The 20,659-nt window shown below is 52.1% G+C and overlaps 1 protein-coding gene across 18 annotated transcripts in view; it reads right to left on the bottom strand.

The window, feature by feature from the left end:
• Positions 1-475: 475 nt before the first annotated feature.
• Positions 476-20,659, bottom strand: part of MAP4 (microtubule associated protein 4) — a 174,306-nt gene continuing 154,122 nt past the window's right edge. For 5 of the 18 annotated variants that reach the window (XM_019632333.1, XM_019632290.1, XM_019632315.1 and 2 more), the window contains 11 exons: positions 19,582-19,703; positions 18,584-18,799; positions 15,370-15,610; positions 14,748-14,807; positions 14,342-14,628; positions 12,865-12,978; positions 10,875-10,967; positions 6,146-6,227; positions 4,293-4,405; positions 2,847-3,036; positions 2,538-2,721 (listed from right to left, as the gene is read on the bottom strand). In XM_019632333.1, the coding sequence (XP_019487878.1) occupies positions 2,714-2,721; positions 2,847-3,036; positions 4,293-4,405; positions 6,146-6,227; positions 10,875-10,967; positions 12,865-12,978; positions 14,342-14,628; positions 14,748-14,807; positions 15,370-15,610; positions 18,584-18,799; positions 19,582-19,703 (1,526 nt within the window). In that variant the 3' untranslated portion in view covers positions 2,538-2,713. The other 13 variants (XM_019632306.1, XM_019632388.1, XM_019632300.1 and 10 more) reach the window with 12 other exon arrangements.

Below are 20,659 nucleotides of genomic sequence, written 5' to 3'. Positions count from 1 at the left end.
GAGAGAAAGCGGAAGTGCTGTCTTAAGGGAGGAAGTGGCTTAGACCTGCTCTTAATCTTGAACCAGTGCCCTTCACAGTCTTGCAGTGCTGGGCCAGCCCCGTCCTTGTCACAGCTGCTCCTCTGGGTACCTCCACCACTGGCAGCCTGTCAATTCACTGTCCCTGCAGGTTGGGACAGCAAGTGTTGAGCAGCCCCTTCCTGGGTCTCCCTGGCCCAGTGTGTGTGTTCATTCAGTCCGGCTGCCACCCACAGGCAACCACAGGGTTGGACCTTAACCCTCAAGGGGCCTCCAGTTGTGTGGCAGCCCAGCCAAAGCTGGACAGTCCCTTGGTCGTATCCACGTGTTCACAGATGAAGAGCTGCGGTCATCAGGACTGCACAGTGCACACTAGTCCTTCAATACAAGGGTAGGGGGCGGGGGCATGGGTGCTGGAGTAGAAACAAGCGAGGACATACAGAAGACAGGGCCTGCATGCTGGGACATCACGAGCTTTATTTACTCTTGAAATCATTACAAACAGAATCAGACTGGCACGGGTAGTGGCTGAACCATAAGCAAATCAGGCCATACAGAGAAACGTCCCACCCCCAGATGGCCGCAGAGAAGTATACAGCAATGGGCTTCTGGTCCTCACCCATCAGGGCAGCCACCTCAGCCTTTGGCTTGTGGGACCCTTCCAGGGAGTTGTGACCAGGCCACCCAGAGAGCTAGCTCTGCTTGGGTCACCCGCACGCCAACCCTTCTCTACAGGAGTGACAGGACGAGGAGCCTGTTGTCATCCGCAGCATCCTTGTGGCCCAGGATCACAGGGAGGGCACAGGTACCTGTAGGCCCCGCACTGTCACCCTTGTCTCCACACCCGACCCCGACTGCTTCATCTCGCCCCTCTTGCTGACAGGACATGGGTGCCCTGAGCTCGCATCCTGAAGACAGTCTGGCGCCAGAAGCACTTTCTCCACAAGACCTGCAACTTCCTGGTGTGTGCTCGGCGCTGGGCTGTGGTGGCCAACCTCCCCAGGGAAATGCTACCTCAGAAATGGGGAGACCTGCCCCCCCCAACCCAGTTGCTCCCATCCGCATGGAGGTAAAACCAGAACCTATGTCACCAGCCCCTACCTTCTCAGTGTGGGGACAGGAGCAGAGGGCGGGGGGCCATGTCCATACTGTAGAAAGTGCATCTAGAGGGGCCTAAACTCCCAGGCCATGTCACTACAAATCGGTAGGTTTTAATCCTTTATTAGAAACCATGCAAACTTTAATACAAAAAATACAAGTGCAGTAAGATCTTCATGCCAATATGATTCCCGGGATGTCTCCTCATTGCAGCCACCCCAAGAGCAGGCCTAACTAAGACACCGCTCCGCAGGCTGGCCTCGCCTCCCCTCCCCCCTCCCTAGTCAGACTCTCAGGGATGTGGGACGGCCTCAGTCTTATGCCTTTATTTTTAAATTTCCAGACCTGATTCCCCACTACCCGCATGACTTCTGGACATCTCAGGCTCCCTGGTAGCTAAGGGTAGAGTGCTCTAGGCCTGCAAGCATGCAGGATTTTGACCTCCATGGCCCTTCCCAACTCTGACCTTGTCTCTCCCACCAGATCCCAGGAATGAGACAGAGATGCCAAAACCAGCCTCTTGGTTAGAAAAGAAAAGCAGCATACACACAAAATACCAGAACAACCAGTCCACACTCTGAGTAGCCCCTAGCGTGCCCTATCTGCCCACCAGGCCACAGCCCCCACATATCACCTGCCCTGCTCACACCACATCCAGGGCCTGAGCTGACGCCACCAGGGCAGCCCCCAGTGCCTGACCTCCAGGCTGGAGCTTAAGGATCTCCCTTCCCTGTTTCCTGCAACACCTGCTGAGGACTTTCATTTAGACATGACTTAACCTGCAAAACTACTCCACCAGTTTTTAGGTTATTAAAAAGGGATAAAAGGAAGAAAATGTATGACAGCAGCTAGGCAGGTATGGGAAGCAGCGGGGACAGGCAGCATTGACCCCTAACTAATGTGGGGCAGGGTGGCAAGAGGCGTCTGGCACCACCCACGTGGTGGGCACCATTGTGGGGTCAAAGGGAGAGGCAGTGGCTTAGCGGGCTCCAGGGGATGCAGTCAGGGCCGGGCGATCACGTGGACATTCCAATTCCACTCTTCCCTCCAGGTGGACCCAGCAAGGAGGGTGGGTATGTCAGTTTCTCTTGGGCTTGGTCCAAAAAAACCCAAACAAACAAAGAGGTTGGAATCCGGTCCCCCCTCTTAGACACACCCGACCCCAGATTAGCCTCCCCCCGATGCCCCTCCCTCACCCCCCAGACCCTTCCCTGGAGCAGGGATGCGATGATGGGACAGGAGCAAAGCAAGGACTGGGCTTGGGGCAGGGAGTGGAAGGAGGTGTGGGGGCGACTGCTGCTGCCCTGGGCAAGTGAGACGGGAGGGAGGGCCCTAGAGGGAGGGCCCCAGAGGGCTGCCCAGCACCCCAGCGGTCACAGGTCTAGTGAGCAGCCCAAGGGCCCGGGGGCCTGAGCTGGGGCCGCCAGGAAAGTGGGGGGGGCGGGAGACAATGTCGGCCCCATGGTCGGTGCGGGCCCTGGCGTTTGCCCGGAACGTCAGCCTGTAGGTCTCAATCTGCAGTGACACGGGAGGAGGGAAGGGAGAGGGGAACAAGAGGGGGAACAAAGGGACGGAAGACGAGACCAGAATGTCATCATTAGATGCCTGGAAAATAAAAGGTTGCTCCGTTAAAAATTTAGGCCACACTCTAGTCAGAAAACAAAGGAGTTTCAATTTGCAGCCAGTGGCAGGGCCCCTGGCTGGCCCTCAGGCCAAGCCCAGCCACTTACTTGTCTCCTGGATCTGGCAGTCCAAGGTCTGGGCCTCCCTTTGGTCACCACCCCCTGCCAGGGTGGTGTGGCCACTGAGGCCACTGGCTGAAGTGGGGGCGCCAGCTTCAGGCGCTGCCTCAGGGATGGCAGGCTCCTCCCCAGCAGGGGGGCCCGGACACGCAGGGACTTCACTGCCACCGCCCTCGGTCTACAATGAAACAGTGGGGGAGACAGTGCAGGGTCAGTCCAAGAGGGAGTGGGATGGGGTGATGGTGGTGGCTCTTACACGCAGCCCCCGCCCCCTTGGTTAAGGGGGAGAATCTGGACAGACACGTGCTCCCCACCCCGCCCCCACCCATGAGAACGACTCCTGGCTAGTGACACTGGGGGCTTCTTCTGTGAAGTGCGAGGCTTCCGGGAACCTCTCTGAGGTGAGAGGTGCCAGACTTCTCCACAAGGCGGACACCCAATAAAAATAAGACAGCAAAAGGTTAGCGACAAGCTGAGGAACCATCTCAGCAATACCGCCAGTTAGTAATAGATCATTCCAGAAACAATAAAGAAAGAGAGATAAAGTGAATGAAAAAAAAGAACACAAGACTTGGCGTCCGAAAGGCCAGGTGTGAACCCTGGTGTGCACACGCTTGCAGTGTGGCCTTGGAGAAGTAACTACATCCGAGCCAGTACTCCTCGGAGACAGACTAGAGCGGTGTGGGGACATGAACCGAGAGCCTGTGACACAGCCAGGACCCCAAAACATTCATGGAGGCTGGTGAGGGCTTGAGTCAGCACTGAGGGAGGGTAGGACAACAGGGTGGCCCAGCGCGGGGCGCTCAGATGTCAGAGGAAGGGCCCTCAGTTGCTCAGCACGGAAGCCTGCTGGACGCTGCCCCACGGCCCCATACCCCCGATGACATGGAACAGAGGACAGACAGCATCTCGGCACACAGGGTCTTGCAGGAGTGTGGAAGGAGGGAGGGAGGAGAAGGGGCAGGGAGGAGAGGCCCAGCCAGTCCCTCGAGCAAGCGCTCTCCCGAGCCCGGCCACACAGGCAGGGGAACATGTGCTCTTCTGCCCCGGGGCCTGCAGCGGAGCCTGACATGAGGCATGTGCCCACACTCCCCTTTCAGGGTGTGGATGGGTGAGGGCAACTGTACCATGCAGACCGCTCGTCCTGTGGTGCCCTGCGCCCCAGCCCACAGTCCCCCTGAGAATGGCTGAGATGAGCTCAAAAAGTAAGGCGGGCCATGGGTCTCAGGAGAAGGCTGTCTCCAACCCGGGCCTCTCCGCCTCTCCTGCCTTGCCCAGGACTAATGATAGACGATGAGAAAACAGCAACGGTGAGGAGGAAACATGATTCCTGACGATACCGAGGGGCGGTGACAGCACCCACCTGCTGGGACCCAGACTCCACTGCACACCCCACCCCTCCCTGCTGCGTCCCCACCGCAACCCACTCACTACCTTCACGGCACCTCCTGCAGGCAGGTGGCCCACGTTATCGAGAGATCCAACCTTCGCCTGGGCCTTCTCCTTGAAGTTCAACTTCTGACTTTCAATCTTGACATCTCCTCCACCTGGCACCAAAAAGGCATCAGTCACTAAAGGTGGCAGAGAAAAACCTCTGCAGGCAAAGCAGGCGCCTGGACAGGAACCCTAGCTTGGTCAGGGACTGGCTCAGTGCCCAGTACAAAAATAGGGAAAACGTGACCTGCTCCCTGTGGCTCTGAGGACAGATGAGGCACAGTGAACATGTTTGTCGAAACAGGGCTGCTCTTCTCAGACAGACTGAGACCATCTCTCCATCCAGCCAGAGGGAATAGCTCCATAGAAAAGGAGGCATCCTCTCACCATGGCAGCCCACAGCCCACGCAGCTGCTGACCAGGCTGGGCAGGCGCAGAGTGCAGAGCGTGGCTTCCAGGGTGAGCCTCTAAAAGTGCCAGGTGCGCTTCTGCTTCTGGTTCTCGGGCAGTGTGACAACTCCCTCTAACTGACGGGCTGTGTAGTGTGCCCCAGCCTCCTTTCAGCCCCACAAACTCCCTGTCCATCAAGGTCAGGGTCTTTGTTTTACAGCTGCTAGCACTGATGCTAGAAAAAAGAAGTGATTTGCCCAAAGTCACTGTCAAGCTAGCGACGGACTGAGACAGGATGGAAATAGGGCCGTCTGAGCCAGTAAACCAAATCACACTGTAGTGAAAGAAGAGACGGCAAAGGGCCTCAGGCCCAAGTTGAGAAAGGGCCAGTCCAGCCCCAGGACCCAGGGTGCTTGGGTGGGGGTATGGTGGGAGCGGCCTGTACCCAGGATCGTGGGCCACAGAGTGGCCGTGGGCTCAGGGCCAGCCTGCCCTCACCGCCGCCCAGCCCCTCGGCTCCCCTTTGAGCTGGTCTCTCACTCTCCCATCTCCTTTCAGCTCCCGTCACAAACCTCAACACCCGGCTTCCTGCCAAATCTCCAGGTGTCCTGAACACTGGAGTCCTAGCCCCCCATGAAAAACGACCTCAGGTCACTCAGCGTCACTAAGGAAGGAGGGGTCTCCCAAGAGTGGATTTTCCAGGTAAAAGGGGGAAAAGGAAGTTAGTTAAGGGCTGAATTGTTCGGACGACAGTTTTGCGGAGAGGGAAGGGAGTTTTGGCCTTCCCCTTAACTGGCCCCTGGTGACTGACCTCTGAGATGCCACACCTACCAGCCAATGCCTGAGGCTGCAGCGGTACCTCCCGATCCCAAATCTGCTGTGGACCCGCGAGCCAGGCAGGACACAAAAGGCTGTCAGGGTTACAGCTGAGGCTGGAGCACAGGCTTTGCTCTGCCAACAGCCCAAATGCCCAGAGCCTCTGGGGCTGGCAGCAAACCGCACCCTGCGGCTGTGAGATCCATGCTCGTGGCCAAGGCGGCCTCACTGAGCGGCAGGCACTCTATCCTGCCAGAGCCGGTGGCTGACAGTGCACTGCGGGAACACCTCTGCTCCTGAGTCTGACAGGCCGGTGCAGCCCTGCTCTCTGGACCTCCAACATCAGCTCCTGGAACGCTTGCTCAGCCGGCAGCACACCTCTCCCCTAGGCCTCAGTCAGCAGCACCACGCACAGCAGGTCAAGACGATGCCCGTGCAAATGGCAGCCTTTGCTACTTCCTCCTCCCACTAAAAGGTCAGCGCCCTGACCCCCCCTCACTGACAGGGGCTGAGGACTGCGCTGTATCCTAGGTGGGGGTGGCTCCAGGGATCTTTATGGAATGACATAGGAATAAGGGATGAGACCCTGCCGGCCCATGGCAGGGCCACACGCCCCGGCGTCCCGGGGCCAGGGAGACACCACTCACCAGGCTTGTGCTTGATGTTAGCCTTAGACCCACACTTGGAGGAGACCTTTGAGATGTCCACCTTCTTGTTCTGAATCTGAACCTGAGAAGAAAACACCAAAATCGTATTGCCTCAGAGAGAGGGTACATTGTCAGGGCAAACCCACGTTCCCTTTATATCCTCTTCTCCACATTCAAGTTGTTTCCTTCCCTTTGTAAGCTCCTATTCAAAAGTCCATTCAAAGTCAGGGTCACCTCCCAAAATGCTAAAAAGACCCCTTGATCCATCCTGGCCCTGCTTGTAGCTCTGACCCCACCATCAGCCAGACCAAACCAACATTTCCACACACTCGCAGGCCTTCCCTTCTTGATCTTATCCGTGCATCCGCTAGACAGCTCTCCTCCCGTTTCTGGATGCAGATCTCCTGAAATGTGCATTCTGCTCCACCTCAAATTTTACCCATCAACTTGGCCCAGGGATAAACTGGACTATTTCCTTCCATTTTTTTTTCAGTGCATTTTCCCCTCCTGGCTGACCGCAGATATCTACCTATCTATAGATAAACTTATGTATGTTAATATAGCCAACAGACCCTTATCAACGTCTGCCCTGCAGGAACCATGGAAAAACATCTGGGTGCCAGGCCTGATGGCATGTCTTTCAATCAGGAAATGACATCTACAGATGTCATGTTCCTGCTGGGTTCCTGGATGGGGACTCCAGGGCTCCTGAGAGTAACGCAGCAGCACCTAACTGTAGAAGAGCCTGGCTTTCCGCCTCTGTTGACTCCTTCTGCAGTGGCCCACAGAGCCCTGCCACAGGTGCCACACCTCCTGGGGAGCTTGATCACAACACAATTCAGCGGCGGCCTTGTAGGACCGTGTCTTCCTTTCTCAGCCTCAGGAAATATGGTGTCTACTGTGTTCCAAGAGGACGGACGCGGTGCCTACTGTATTTCTGGGTTCCCACCCACAGCCCAGCGCCTGGCAGAGTAACCTCCCAGAACCATCAGCTTGCCTGAGCCAGCCACACTTTTTTTTTTTCTTTTCAGTAAGTCCTTTTACATAGTTACATTTTAGCTTAGGGGAGGCAGCCTTTTTAAGTTCTGAGACAGTTTCTAATGATTTTCTTTCCATTCATTCAGCCTAATTTTACAGTGGCTTTTTCTAATTGCGTGTGCAAAAATTAATTGCGAAGTATCAAAGGACCCTCACCTTGGCCGCCTTAGTGTTAATGGGAGGCTGACCATCGTTAGCCATCCTCCTCCCATCCTTCAAGGCCCAGCTCGAAGGCCGCCCTCCCCAACACCCTCCCCAGCTGTAGCCTCAGCCCATCTCTCCTGCACGTCATCTCCTGAATGGACATCAGCAACAACCGGACACCAGTTGCTTCACGGATTTATTAATTATTCACCGAGCACCTACGACCATCAAAACAACAGCCTCCACTTTGTCTCATCGTTCCAACAAGGCTAACCCTACGCTGGACCATAGGGAAGCACATTTTCCCAGCCAAACACGTGGTGGCTGCTTAATCCAATTGCCCTGCAGCGATGGTGGCAAGCTCACCTCGCACTGTCCCAGAGGCCACCTGTGAGGAAGTCTGTTGCCAAGGCCGGGCCCTCGCCAGGGTGTGGGGCCTTGACAGTGGTGTGCCCGTGAAGGGGACGTTTTGCTTTAGAGGTGTATTCCAGCCAATAAATGCAGAAGAAATGCGCCCCGCCTGAACTTGTGGGTCTGGGAACCAACAGTTGGCAGCATCACAAAGACAGAAATGCCCAGAAGAGTGAGACATGATGTGCCTCTTGACAGAAACATTACCAATCCCTGTGAAAGTCTTGTAAAAATGTATGTGGGGGATCAAACCTGAATCAATGTAAAGAACATTGAGGGATAAAGGAATATGTGAAATGAAACCACAGGAACAGAATTATTAGGATCCAGATTCTAGCACAAACCAATTAATTTACTTATGAAAAACATGACTGTGGAAAAAAACAAAAAAAAAACCCCGACAGGTAATTTGTAGAGTAAATGAAAGCTCAGATTATAAGAGACAAGAGACACACATCAACCACTTTCTGGACCTTAGTATCCTGACTCAAATACGCAAACCTGATTCACATGTTAGTGGGGCTTTTTATGTATATACACACATGCATATTAAAGAGCTCTCTTCTAAAGTTATATACTAGAATATGTACAGATGAATGATGTATCTAGGACTGGTCTCAAAATAATTAGGGTGGGCACACAGAGATAAGACTGGCCACAAAGATAATAAATGAAGCTGGGTAAAAGGTACATCCAGTCCATTGCACTATTTTTTTCTGCTTTTGCATATGTTTGAAAATTCCTATAATGAAAGTTTTAAAAAGCTTCGCTGCGTCCCACTTACGTAACAAGGCTGATGCCCTCTGAGGCGCACTTTGCCTCCTCAGGCTGGGACGTGCAGGACCCACCATCAGCTGCCAAGAGACACCCCACCCCCCCCATCCCCAGGCTCCTCGCTGCCCCTCGGCACTCTAGTGTCAGGGAGTTCTGTGCTGTTTCTCTGGACTAGGACCTGTGTTTCCAGAGCCGGCCCCCATGGTCCCTCCACAGTGAAGCCTGGCAGCCAGCAGAAGCCACCTGGTGCACAACCAAGCCCACATCCACTGTACCCGGCGTGGCTGTGTTCAGTCACCACTGGTCTGTGACATCCCGCAGGCCCACTGCAAAACTCAGCATGTGCTACTGAAGTGACATTGCCCGCGGGCCTGGGAGCCCATTACACATGCATGTCCTCCCTCGCCAGGGTGAAATGGAGTTAGAACGGCTACAAAATTAAAGACTGGGCAGCCACAGGAGGGGCCGCTCGGCTCCCTCCTGACGTCCGTCCCCCTGGCTCTCAGGAAGGGCTGTGTCTGCGCATGTGTGAGGGCGTACGGTGCAATAATGGGATCCTGTTCCAAGCCTCTCACCCCGGGAATAACCCCATCACCCCTACACGGCAGGGGCTGTGGTGGTGGACGGGGCTCCGACGCACAGTGCTGCGCTGCCCGCAGTGCAGGTGCACTCTCCCTCCACGGCGTGCGTATTCGTGTGGATTTACGGAGGGGCTGATGGAGGAGCGACAGCACCTCAGCCAAGGCTGTTTCCCCTCCTCGTCCAACCTTAACACTGCTCACAGGCAGAATCCGAAAGCTCTGCTGTTTGCAGAAGCCTCCAAAAATGGAAATGCTCTAAAAAAATGTACATTCCTCCACAAAAAATCTTATTGATACCATGTGTATGTAGCATGAAGGCCATAGTAGGTGACAGATAAAGATTACTTTCAGAGCTCTTATATATACCATGCTACACATACATGCATTTCTGTGTGATACACATGCGTGCACACGTTCCAATTCCCTCAAAGTCCCTGCTCACCTTCTATCTTCATCCAGGCCAAAAGCCGGAGACAAAAAGCTAGAGCCACTGCCTACCTAGGCGCCCACAGGCTGCATCTTTGTCCCCTTAACCAGGCACCCATTTCAGCTGATCCTGTACCAGGCTGGCTCATGTCTGACCAGCCACCAAGCTGGCCAAACACACCCCACCTGAGAGCAAAGGGCACGGTTTCTGCCCATGCCAGGAGGAGCCACTGGTGGGGAGATGACTAAGAAGGAGGTTCGATAAGGGGGAACAGAGTGGGGCAAAAAAGGGGCGCACTATGGCTCCATTCCTCACAACAGAACTGCAGGATTGGGGGGGCTTATAGGCCATGGGCGGGATGGCAGGACCACCACAGGGGCAGGGGACAGGTCCAGAAACAAGGCGGGTAAGCGGAGCAGGACTTAGTCCAGCTCAGCACAGGGAGGAAGGGGAGCCGGGTGAACCAAGGGATGCAGACGGGACAGCGTTCTCTGTGCTGCTGGGGGTGGGAGAGAAGCAGGCGGGGAAGCAGCGAAGGGCAGAGACTGCAGACTGCGGCTGCTAACACGCCCACACACGCTGCAGAGTCCCGCTTGCCTGTGCTCTGTCACAGGGACACATGGAAAAGACATAGGGTGTTCCTTACACACCGACGATGATACTTGGTCCTGTCTCTCCCTAGACAGCACCTCCCTGTGAGCTGGAGTCACCTGCGTCCCCAACACAGACCTTAGGGCTAGCACTGAAGACAGGCATGACAGAAAGGATGTCTAGATGCAAGAGGGAAGTGGACAAAAAGAAAAGGAGGGAAAAGGGAATAAAGTGGGGACGAGAAAAAGGGTAAAAAAAACAACAACGGGGGAAAAAAAGAATAGACAGGAAAGAGGGAAGTGAAGATCAGGAGAGAAGAGGGAGTGGAAGAGGGAAGAAACAGGGGAGTAACCAAGGAGAGGGGGTGGGTGTGTGGAGGAGGCGGTGTTTAACATGCTGGTTCTACAGTAACAGGATTCTAGGCTGGGCTTTGGAGAACTCTGGGGCCCCGCCACGCTCAGGGGGAGCGCAGACAGAGGTGCACATTACAGGAGCAGACTCGGGACAGGTGACAGGCTCTCTGCTGGCCGCTGGCCGCTGCCCTCAGACCAGGTCTGACGCAGCTGGGGGAGTCCAGGGCCTCCCACCCACAGGGCCGAGGAGATGCTGAGTGGGTGTCAGTGGGGTGTCGTGGGGGCACTCCCCAGCCTCTGGGAGCAGCCAGGTCTCCCCTCACTTTGTGGGCCTGTCAGCTCGGGCAGGGGACCCTCTCCCCATGTGCCCCAGAGGGGACTGTGCCTCAGACGCCAGAGCTGATACTTACATTACCACCTCCAGGGACATGCTTAATATTGTCCTTGGAACCACACTTGGACTGAATATGGCTGTAGTTCAGTTTTTTGGAGACTATCTGGACCTGGAGTGTTAGAGAACAGAAAAAACAACACAAAGGGAGAGGGCCGGTTAGAACGGACACAGGGCAGGCAGTGAGTCCACATGTGATCACAGCGGCCAACGAAGAGTGTTGTTAAAACTCCGCCCCCACCTTCAGCCCAACAGCTGTGGAAAGCAGAGGAAGGAACGTGAAGGAGCAGGAAAGGGAGTGAAAACATGAACAAACAACACAAAGACAGAAGCAGATGTTGTAAGTATGACAGCATTTTCATCACTGCTCCTTGGGGGTTCACAGGCCCACAGCAGCCAGCCCCAGGGCCCTCCCAGGCATGGCCCCGCTCTGCCCCCTGCCTGCTCTCCTCCCCAGAGCTTGGGCCGCACAGTGTCCCATGGCTCCTCTCTGCAAGGGTCCTGCTCATCCGGACCAGTCCCCGCCCAAGGATGGCACTTCCCTTAAATCTGGGGCCTGGAACTGCTGCAGCCAGACCCACTCTGGGAGGCAAAGGCTGCTGGGAAAAGCCCTGGGCAGCTAGCTCACAGGGCACAGGTCTGATCCTAATGGCAAGGAAGGGACAATGCTTGGCTGTAAACACAACAGACCACAGGCCACTGGGCCTGCCGTGCACAATCCTGGACACCAGGGGGAGCACAGGCCTTTCTCACGGAGCCCATTTGTCTCAGGGCTCCAGGGAACACAGCACAATGGGGTTCAGGTGGAGACTTCATTTTGGCTCAGTCCTCTAGATGCCATCCTGTGCCCTCTGAGTTTGGTGTGCAGAGAGCACAGGCAGGGCTGCAACAATGCACACAGGGGCGCAGCACACAAATGGCTCTCCTGCAATGGAGCCACACAAAGGCGCAGGCTCTAAGGACTGGAACAAAGAATTCCTCTGGAGCCTTCTCAAGAAGGAACAGTTGCCAGCTTCCTTCCTTCCTGCCTGCCTTTCCTTCAGGTCCGTCTGCAAATGACGCAGCTCTCAAACTGAAGAGTTCTCCGCAGAACAGAGAAATCCACCCTGAGAAACTCAGACCCAAATACCTCGCTGTTTCTTGCCTTCTTTAGACCTTCACTGGTGAATGAGTGGTTAGAAAAACTCTCTCTACTGAACCACGGTTTGACAGGGACCTGCAGGACCACCCAGAGTCACCCAGGAGCCATGTGCAGCTTCCTCACCTCGCTGACTGTAAAAATCCCTTGGGCTGAGACCCATCATGGTTCCTAAAGGCTGGAGCTCAGGTCTGCCCCTGGCCAGAGAGACCACCTTCCTGGCACAGCTAAGGGAAGAAGGTTCCCGCAGCAAACAGGAGGCCTGGTTCAGGGTGGAGGCAAGGGGAAAGAACCTAGAGGCTCAGCTTTCGTCTGCCCTCCAGCTGATGCTGCATCCCCTGTGCAGGTGGGTTCCATTACAATGAGCATCCTAACTTTTAGCTAAGAGGTGATTTGGGGAAACAGGACAAATGAAGCCATCCCCCTACCCAGCAGTGTTACAAGAGGGGCCTCCAACTGACGGCACAGGGGCTCCAGGGTTCCAGGTACCGAAAAGTTACCAATGTCATGTCTTACTGAGGGAGAGCCTGGGTGCACTGTGTGTGTGTGCGCACGCGCACGCACACACACAGTGGGTGGGTTTCTGATCAAGGTCAGTGTGAAGGAAGTGGCTAAAAGTTTTGGATCCATCTTATCCAGCTGAATAAATATTCCCCAAAGGGCTAATGGACTCCAAACTGTTAACTTTCAGGATTACTACAAAACTTTTCCTGATGGCTGAGTCATCGAACACAGAGGAGGTCACACGGGAGAGAAGGAGAAACCAGTTCAAGTACAGGAAAAAAGGGCAATAGAAGGGAAAGTGACTCAGGCTAGAAGAAACAGTCGACCATCTTTACCTTCAAGAGGTAAAAGTCTCAGTAAAACTCACTTTCCCCGCAGGCGGTTTCTGCACGCTCGCACCTGGGCCGGGTGTTTTAGTGACTGCACTGGGTTCAGGCTTTCGAGCTGCAGCAGCTGCCTCTGTTTTTTCCTCTACCTTGGCCTAGATGGAGATAAAGGGAGGGCAAATTTCAAACCAGGAGGATCAGAGCCCAAATGCCAAATAGGAATAAATGCTGGGGACTCAAATCCCGGCCAGGCCACCAGGCAGAAACAGGTCACCCTTGCTCCTAGGAAAAAAACACCCATTTCCCAGGGTAGACCAAGCCAGAGGGAGGAGCTGCAGGCCAAAGTCTTGGGGCGTGGGGAAGAGAGCAAGACACCATTCACGAAGAAAAGGTAGGCAGGAGGGCTCGACCAACGATTCTCCTGAGGGTGGGTTGCAATTACCATTACCAGTCACAACGCCCTCCCACTCAAATGTTCTATCTGCCCCAAGCAAGCTACCATGGTCACAGGGAGCCTCTACTGAAGATAGAAGTGTCACACCCTTCAGGTATGTGGGAACAGAAAATCATTTGATCACCAGACCGAGTTACACAACTCGCCAAGACCTCCCACGACTTTGGCACCATGAAACCTAAGAGCACAGAAAGAGGGAAGATGGGCCAGCTGCCCTGCAGCCCCCGAGGCCTGACTGGATGCGCAACAGCCACAGTCTCTCAGGCCCTTATCCAGACCAATCCCAGTTTGCCGTCAGTGTCTTCCAACAGTACAAGGATTCTGCTTAATTTCAGACCCTCTTCAATTTTTTAACAGCTCTGGACTGAAGCGCACTGCCTGGGGGGGTTGTGGTGGTTTAAGTGCTAGAGATGCCATAGGAGATGGGAAGGGCATTGCTCGGGGACTGGAACTTGGACTTTTGCCACCACCTTTTTCACACAGCAAGTCCCATAACAGTTAATAATTCCAGGATGGACGTAACCACAGAGGCCTGCCAGGCCCTTCTCCATCATGACACTCTAGAGCAGCCCTTCGGTTTAGGACAGCAGGGAGTCACAGCAGCAAGTCATCCTGGCCACCAGAGGACACTTTCGTCCTCTCTCTGACTCTCCACCCACCTCACCTGCCTATCCTGTCACCCAAGTGCAGAATGAGAGCCATGACAAACCGGGTTCATGTCCAGTGTCTCTCCCCTTCACAGTCTCAGAGGCCTCCTTTGTGTTTTGTAAAGTAGAAGAACCCTTTTGTCTCGAAACAAAAATATAAGCCTAAACCCCAAAATACAAACAGGAGCCCTCTGACTCGGATGGGAAGAGAAAGCCCAGAGCTCGGCGACCCCTTCCCGGCTGCCGGGGCATGGAGCTCAGGCTGAAACTCCCTGAGACTGAGTCCATGTCCTGCCTGCCCCGCTCTGGTGCACTCCTGGGGGTGATATGAGGACACGCCTAGGGAACAGTGGTGGGATGTGACAGGGAAAGAAGCAGGGGCCCACATGCTGAGGACGCCAAGCTCCCTGGACCCACCCGGCCTCCTCCAGGCTGATGCTTGATGTTTTCCGTGGAGCCAACCTTGGCGCGGACATTTTTCAGATCAGGGGCAGAAGTGCCGGTAGCTGGGCGGCTCAGCCTGAGGGCAGAGGAGCCAGGCCTGGCTGACGTGGGTTTCTTGTCCGTGGCAGAAGTCCCGGAGGGCCGGGGAGACGTGGGTGTGGGCTTCACTCGTACCACGCCTGCTGGGGGTGCTGCCCCAGGGACAGGGGTGTTTTTCTTCATGGCACTGCTGGAGGTGCTCTTTGAGCGACTCAAGTCAGCTGCAACGGTAGGAGTGAGAGACAACAAGCGTTCAGGGGGAGAGCAAAAAGGAGCCTGCAAGCCACAGAAGAGGTAGGGATTTAGGTTAGGGTTCCACAAAGCGGGGGTGGGCTATTACCTGGTGCAGACTTTGTAACGGTCTTCTTGACATCTGTGGGTTTTCCCTCAGTCTTGATCCCTGCATCACAAACAGACACTTTTTGACATACCGTTTAACAAGCAGACTTATTGAATGGCTCATCCAATTCTGAGATTCATTCATTCATTCAACAGTTACCGAATGTCCCCTCTAAGCCAGGGCTTGCTGGTCTCTGGGGATAGAGCAGTGCATCAGGTACCCATGTAAAGACCAGGCCCGATGCAGGGTACAAGGCCAGGCACTGCGTCTTCCTTTCCACAGTCTTGATAATACCTTCCACATGGGCTTAGAAGTGGGTGATTAACACGCCTATGGAACTGAGTGGCCTAGTTCTTATCACGAAGCCCATGACCATAACATGCTGGGTGCTGTGCAGACCCTAAGAATTCATCAGAGTCCCCTTTACTCAAGATTTTTCTGAGTGTACCAATCTGCTAACCTCGCATGGAGAGCAAGGCTCCACTTTCAGTGTGCCCCATTGAGGCGAGATGCACAGGCAGGTCTGACAGCTCTACGTGCAGCTGGCTGGAGCTATGGCTGGGGCACAGCCCCACTCTCCTCCCCACTGGTTCCCACAGGAGGGAAGGATGATGACACTGACCCGCGGGCTTCTTGGGCAGGGCCATGGAGCTGCTCCTACTGCTCGGCCCAGCTGAGGCAAGAGAGGCAGCTGCTGTGGCTTTTGGAACAGTCTGGGTGCTCTTGGAGCCAGGCCTCAAGACTGGGGCAGAGGCTGCCGGCTTGGATGGCATGGCCGGCTTGGATGGCGTGGCCGGCTTGGATGGCGTGGCCGGCTTGGATGGCGTGGCCTTCTTCTCAGGAATCTTTGCCTCTGCAACAGGCTGATAACAGGAAAGTGGGAAGAAGAACCACAGTCAGCAACAACCTCAGGAAGTCATGCCAAAGGATGGTTCCACAGACACATTCACCAGTAAACAGGGCACTGTGGGTCTGGCAGCCACTGATAGGAAAATAGATATGACCCTAAGAGTCAAGTCCTCCAGGCAACATGAGAAACTGGCCCTGTAGGCTCCTGTGTGATCTGGGATCAGGAAACGGGGAGCCAAATGACCTCAAGCCAACCTGAGCTAATGAGGATGACAGCCCTAAAGAGTCACACCACAAATGACATTTGCCTCAGGCTCTACTGTATTAAACACTGATGTATGTGGTGTATTAAATACTTGACCAAAGATTAATCAACATATAAACAAAACAAAAATTAAAAATGATATCCAGCCAAAGCTAGCCATTCTTCTCACTTAGATGCACTCTGTGGATGCTGAACAGGCTGGGGCTGCAAGCGGGGAGAACACTGGCCCAATCGGTCAGGTCAGTGCCTGGGGTCCAGCCCATCTGGCCCTGCTCAGTATGTTCTTGGGCAAATCACTGAGCCTCCCCGGGCTTCCGTTCCTCATCTGATAAAGGACGCTAGAACAGAGCTCGATCTCTAAGGACCAGCTGTGATAACATGTGATGTTAGGGACTTGAGGATGAGAGGTCTGAGAGCACAGAGAGGATGGCAGGGGACAGGCGGGGGGTACAGGCCTGACCAAAAGAGGGAATGAGAAGCACAGCTGACAGCTATGACTGAAAACAAAGGAGAAAGTTTCAACGATAGACACATGGCATCTGGGTCACTCTAGTTCCTCCTCCCTGGAGTCTGGGTGTGTTGTCATCAGCGAGGAAGCGAAAGAATCAATTTAGCCTGGTTGCTCAGGAATAGGGGATGAACATACTATTGTGACAAGCAAACGTAGCAGAGTAAGCCACACCAGACAGATACCATGGATCCAGCTCTTTTACCAAGAGAAACGGCCACACAAAGGTATGTTGGCAGAGACAAACAGAACGTTGCTTAAATGGAAAATCAGCTAAGAATATGCTTAGAAATTCAGGGCTGGCATCCAATTAAATAAAATGTAACCCAGCAAATGCAGGGTCATGTCCATTTCCACAAATGAAATCCCTAATAGACACAAAGAACCCTAAGGTTCTGCTACCAGCTCTGTCCGGAAGGTGTCACAGGAGTTCGTGCAGAGGGACTCCCTCTCTATTTGCTCTAGAATTTGGGGACTAAACCAGATGCTTCCCGGGGGCTCCTTCAAATTTTCAATACTATGACTATGGTTCAGAATAATCTAGTGGAGTCTCAATATTTTGCTAGCAAGAATAATAATGATACAAGTTAGAAAAAAGATACTTGGGATAGAAACCTCTAAAGGATGTGACATTCTTTACATATCAGGCTCTTGGCCTCAGCAAGCTGCAGACCCAGCCTATTTTCTAAACTGGAGACACTCTGTTGTTTCTCAATTTTATTTTCCCTCTGCCAGAACCATAGATCTACTTATTTTTGAATACGTTTTTCCCCGCTTTGCATCTATAAATCTATCAAAATAAGATAAAAAGATAAAAGTATATTTCACTAGAGTTTAATTTCTCTCCATCTCTCAAAGTGTTTCCATCTGTTTCTTATCTAAAAGACAGAGAATAGTAATCACTGTCACGCAGATCACCTCTTCAGGTCAGCCATAACTCGAATGCTATCTAAAAGCTATATGGCAACAAGCCAGGAAGAACATGTTGATAAAGGGCCCAAGCATCAACATTGGCGTTGGACCCAAGTTCAAATTTTGCCTCTGCCGCACACTGGCACTGGACTTTCGGAAGGTTGTTAAACTGAGTTCTAAAATGAGGGCACTATTATCTACATCATAGGTTGTTGAGAGAGAGAATTAAAGGAGTTAATGTATACAAAGACACCAGTACTGTACTTATTATTATCATCATCATCATCATCATCATCACAGAGGGAAATTTCACTAGACACCACCCTCCCCCTACACCCTCCTCTGTCTCCCTTGGGGTTCGCTGCTGATTAAGTATCAGGGAGGAGCTGTCACCTTCCCTCTGCCCTCCAATTCAAAGATACTATTTTCTAAAAAATCCAGAAAAACAGTCTACTGGGTAGGTGAGGATCAGAAAGCTCTGTGAGATTTTATCATTCTTAGTCTATGACAGGATTTCTCAGTTTCTTGGCCAGGATTTCAACACAGACTACATACAATTCCTAGATTCCACCAGTTTTCTTTACAAGATTAGATTAAAACACTGACATTTTAACATGGGAAACTATTTCCCAACATGAATTTAAAGAATAACATCAGGTGGACCTAAAGGACCTTCTCAAATGAAATAAGACATTAAGGCAGCCACAGACTCCGCCTGCCCTCTCCTCCTAGAATGATCTACCGTTGTTCCAAAGTGACCAGTTTCTAGGCAATAATGTGTGGGTGACCTGGAAAACGGGAAAACTTCAGAAGCAGCCCAGGGAGAGGCGGCCTAATGCCAAAAGCAAAGTAAGTTATCACACGATGCTGGAACCTGCTAAGCTGGACGACCTTATCATAAAAGTAATGGGTCAAATTCACTTCTGCAGGATTAGCGAGAAGGACAAAAAAAGAGAGTTTGACTGGGATTTTGAGGTGGGAATTATACCCAAAATGAATATCTGATTAGTATGTGGAGAAGGGCAAACTGGTTAGCAAATGCATAAATAGCTGAAGAGTAAGGGGAGTTGGGAGAAAGGAAGAGGAACCAGAGTAGCTGTAATACTGCTTCAAACAAGACAGGGAAAGGTATCAAAGGCCTTCAAATGGTGCCACTGCATCATGGGCCCCCAATCTGAGTGTCAAGTCCCCCTCCCCCTTTCCCTGGCATTTCCCCAGTGCCACCGGCCTGATTCCATGGCAGTCTACCTGACACTCAGAGGGGAAAACCTTTCCCTGCACAGTGCTTAGGTGACTACTTACCTTGGGCTTCACATCTTTTGAAGGTGAGATGGAGGGCCTGGCAGTGGCGGCAGCAGGGCGTTTGGGTAGGGCAGCTGGTACTGAGCCTGAAGCAAGGCTCATGGGTTTTTTAGTCGACCCACCAAAGGTGGTGGAAGCTGGCTGCTTAGGGAGAGGACTGGGCTGTGTTTTGGCTTTCGATGTTGAAGTCTTTGCAGGCTGAGTTGTGGCCAAAGGCTTTAAGTTGATTTGTTGTTTTGTTTTTGTTTTTTAAAAAGGTCAACATCAAACACACAGACAAAAATAAAAACAAATTTTAAAAAAAAGTATAAATTGCACAATTCAAAATAAAATTATAAGCAATGAGGACAGATGCAACTGAAAATTAGCATTCCTTTTTTCTGAGCTCAGCAAATAGTAGAAAGACACCAGGATAGAGAAAAAGAAAATTGGGAATTGTTTCTTAGTGACAGTGTCACAACACTAATTCCAGCAGTTTGCCACCTGAAGATTTAAACTCAGTAACAGCCTTAAACAATTAATTAACTTTTGGTGGCTGTAATAACCCCAACAAGAAAGTCATCAATCAGCAGGTGATTCACTGTCGTTACCTGCACCTCCAGGAGGCAACATCAGCATCCTGTTCTAAGATCACACTAAAGTGTGGCATTTGAACTTTGCAAGAAGTACCAATAAGTGTCTGTGTTTCCTTTTCATGAATGCAGATTTGCAGAATCTATTTCAGAACAGTTCTGTGAATCCCTTTGCTGCTGTTAAGGGAAGCAGGAACAACCACTACGGAACGTACAGATACTCAACAGAATAGGGTCAACAGCAGACAATTAAGGTTTGAGTTCGGCCACTATGGTAAAATGGGAATAGAAAATATTTTTTAAGTACGTCCGAACTTGAGAAAAGACTAATAACAGCTCAGAAAAAAAGAAATTTCATTCACAATTCAAACAATAATAGCTGAAGGTACTGCTTAAAAAAAACTACAGCGGTAAAAATTAACCCACCATTCTGGCAACTACCTTCGTTTTCTTCTCTGGGCTTGGTGGGAGCTCCTTGTTTGGAGGGGCGGTGATGTCATTTCCGGTCACGCTCACAGGAGGCCGTCCTTCTTCTGGCTTGGCTATTCCTAAGGGGGGGAAAGTTAAGCTAAGCAAATGTTTTTCACACTCAGTTTTAAAACGCAAGCTTTAGCAGCGACACACAACGAACTAGCACTTCATTCTGAAAACGTCCACAGAGATGTGTCACTGAAATGTGGACAAGACTCCCAAGCTCCCCTCATTGTGACGGAGGCCAGTTTTAGATTCCAGAGATTCAGGCAGCCTGTCCCTGAGGAGAAGCAACCTAAGTGGGATTTGCACAAATGATCAATGGAAGGAAATGGCCCTTCAAGTTTGGTTTCCCTTCCATGGAGACGGGCAAAGGGCTTCTGTCACCCAACCACTAACTCCCGGAGCACACAGGGGACAAAAACCTCTTCTACTAGAGTTTATCTCTTGGAATAAAGGTTGCAAAGAGATGGGATAAGAGCCAGAAGATCATCCAATGTCCTCCTCTTACTTCCTTTCCCTGTAAAGCACCACTTTATGGAGGATGTGAGATTAACTTGATCTAATTCTAGCAGTGACCCAGATTTCCAACAAGGCAGAGGAGACCCATGAAATCAGACCCAGGGCCAGAAATAAAGTCTACTGCCTCGGCTATGCCCAGCAGCACCACTGTGAGGAGGCTGCTTCAGATATAGGCGCTGAAAGCATTAAAAGACCATGAAATTTATAACCTGGGTACATGGAAAACTTTTCTAATTTGTGCAAAATCATGAAGCCACAAAAGATAAGTTTGACTAAAGAAAAAGAAAAACCTTCAATGTAGCCCCAAAAAAACAACAAAACAGTGAAAGTCAAAAAGCAACTGATAAACAGGGAAATAAAATCTGAATCTCACATCAAAGACAAAGAGTTTATTATTTTTTTATTTTTATTTTTTTTAGCTGAGCCATCCTGCCACCCAAAGAGTTTATTATTATAAATTACTCCTACAAATCAATAACTCCTATAAAGGCCAACAACCCACCAGAAAAAT

Source organism: Hipposideros armiger, unplaced genomic scaffold, assembly GCF_001890085.2.
Source record: "Hipposideros armiger isolate ML-2016 unplaced genomic scaffold, ASM189008v1 scaffold_18, whole genome shotgun sequence".
Taxonomy (NCBI): domain Eukaryota; kingdom Metazoa; phylum Chordata; class Mammalia; order Chiroptera; family Hipposideridae; genus Hipposideros; species Hipposideros armiger.
This window is presented reverse-complemented; position numbering and strand designations above follow the sequence as displayed.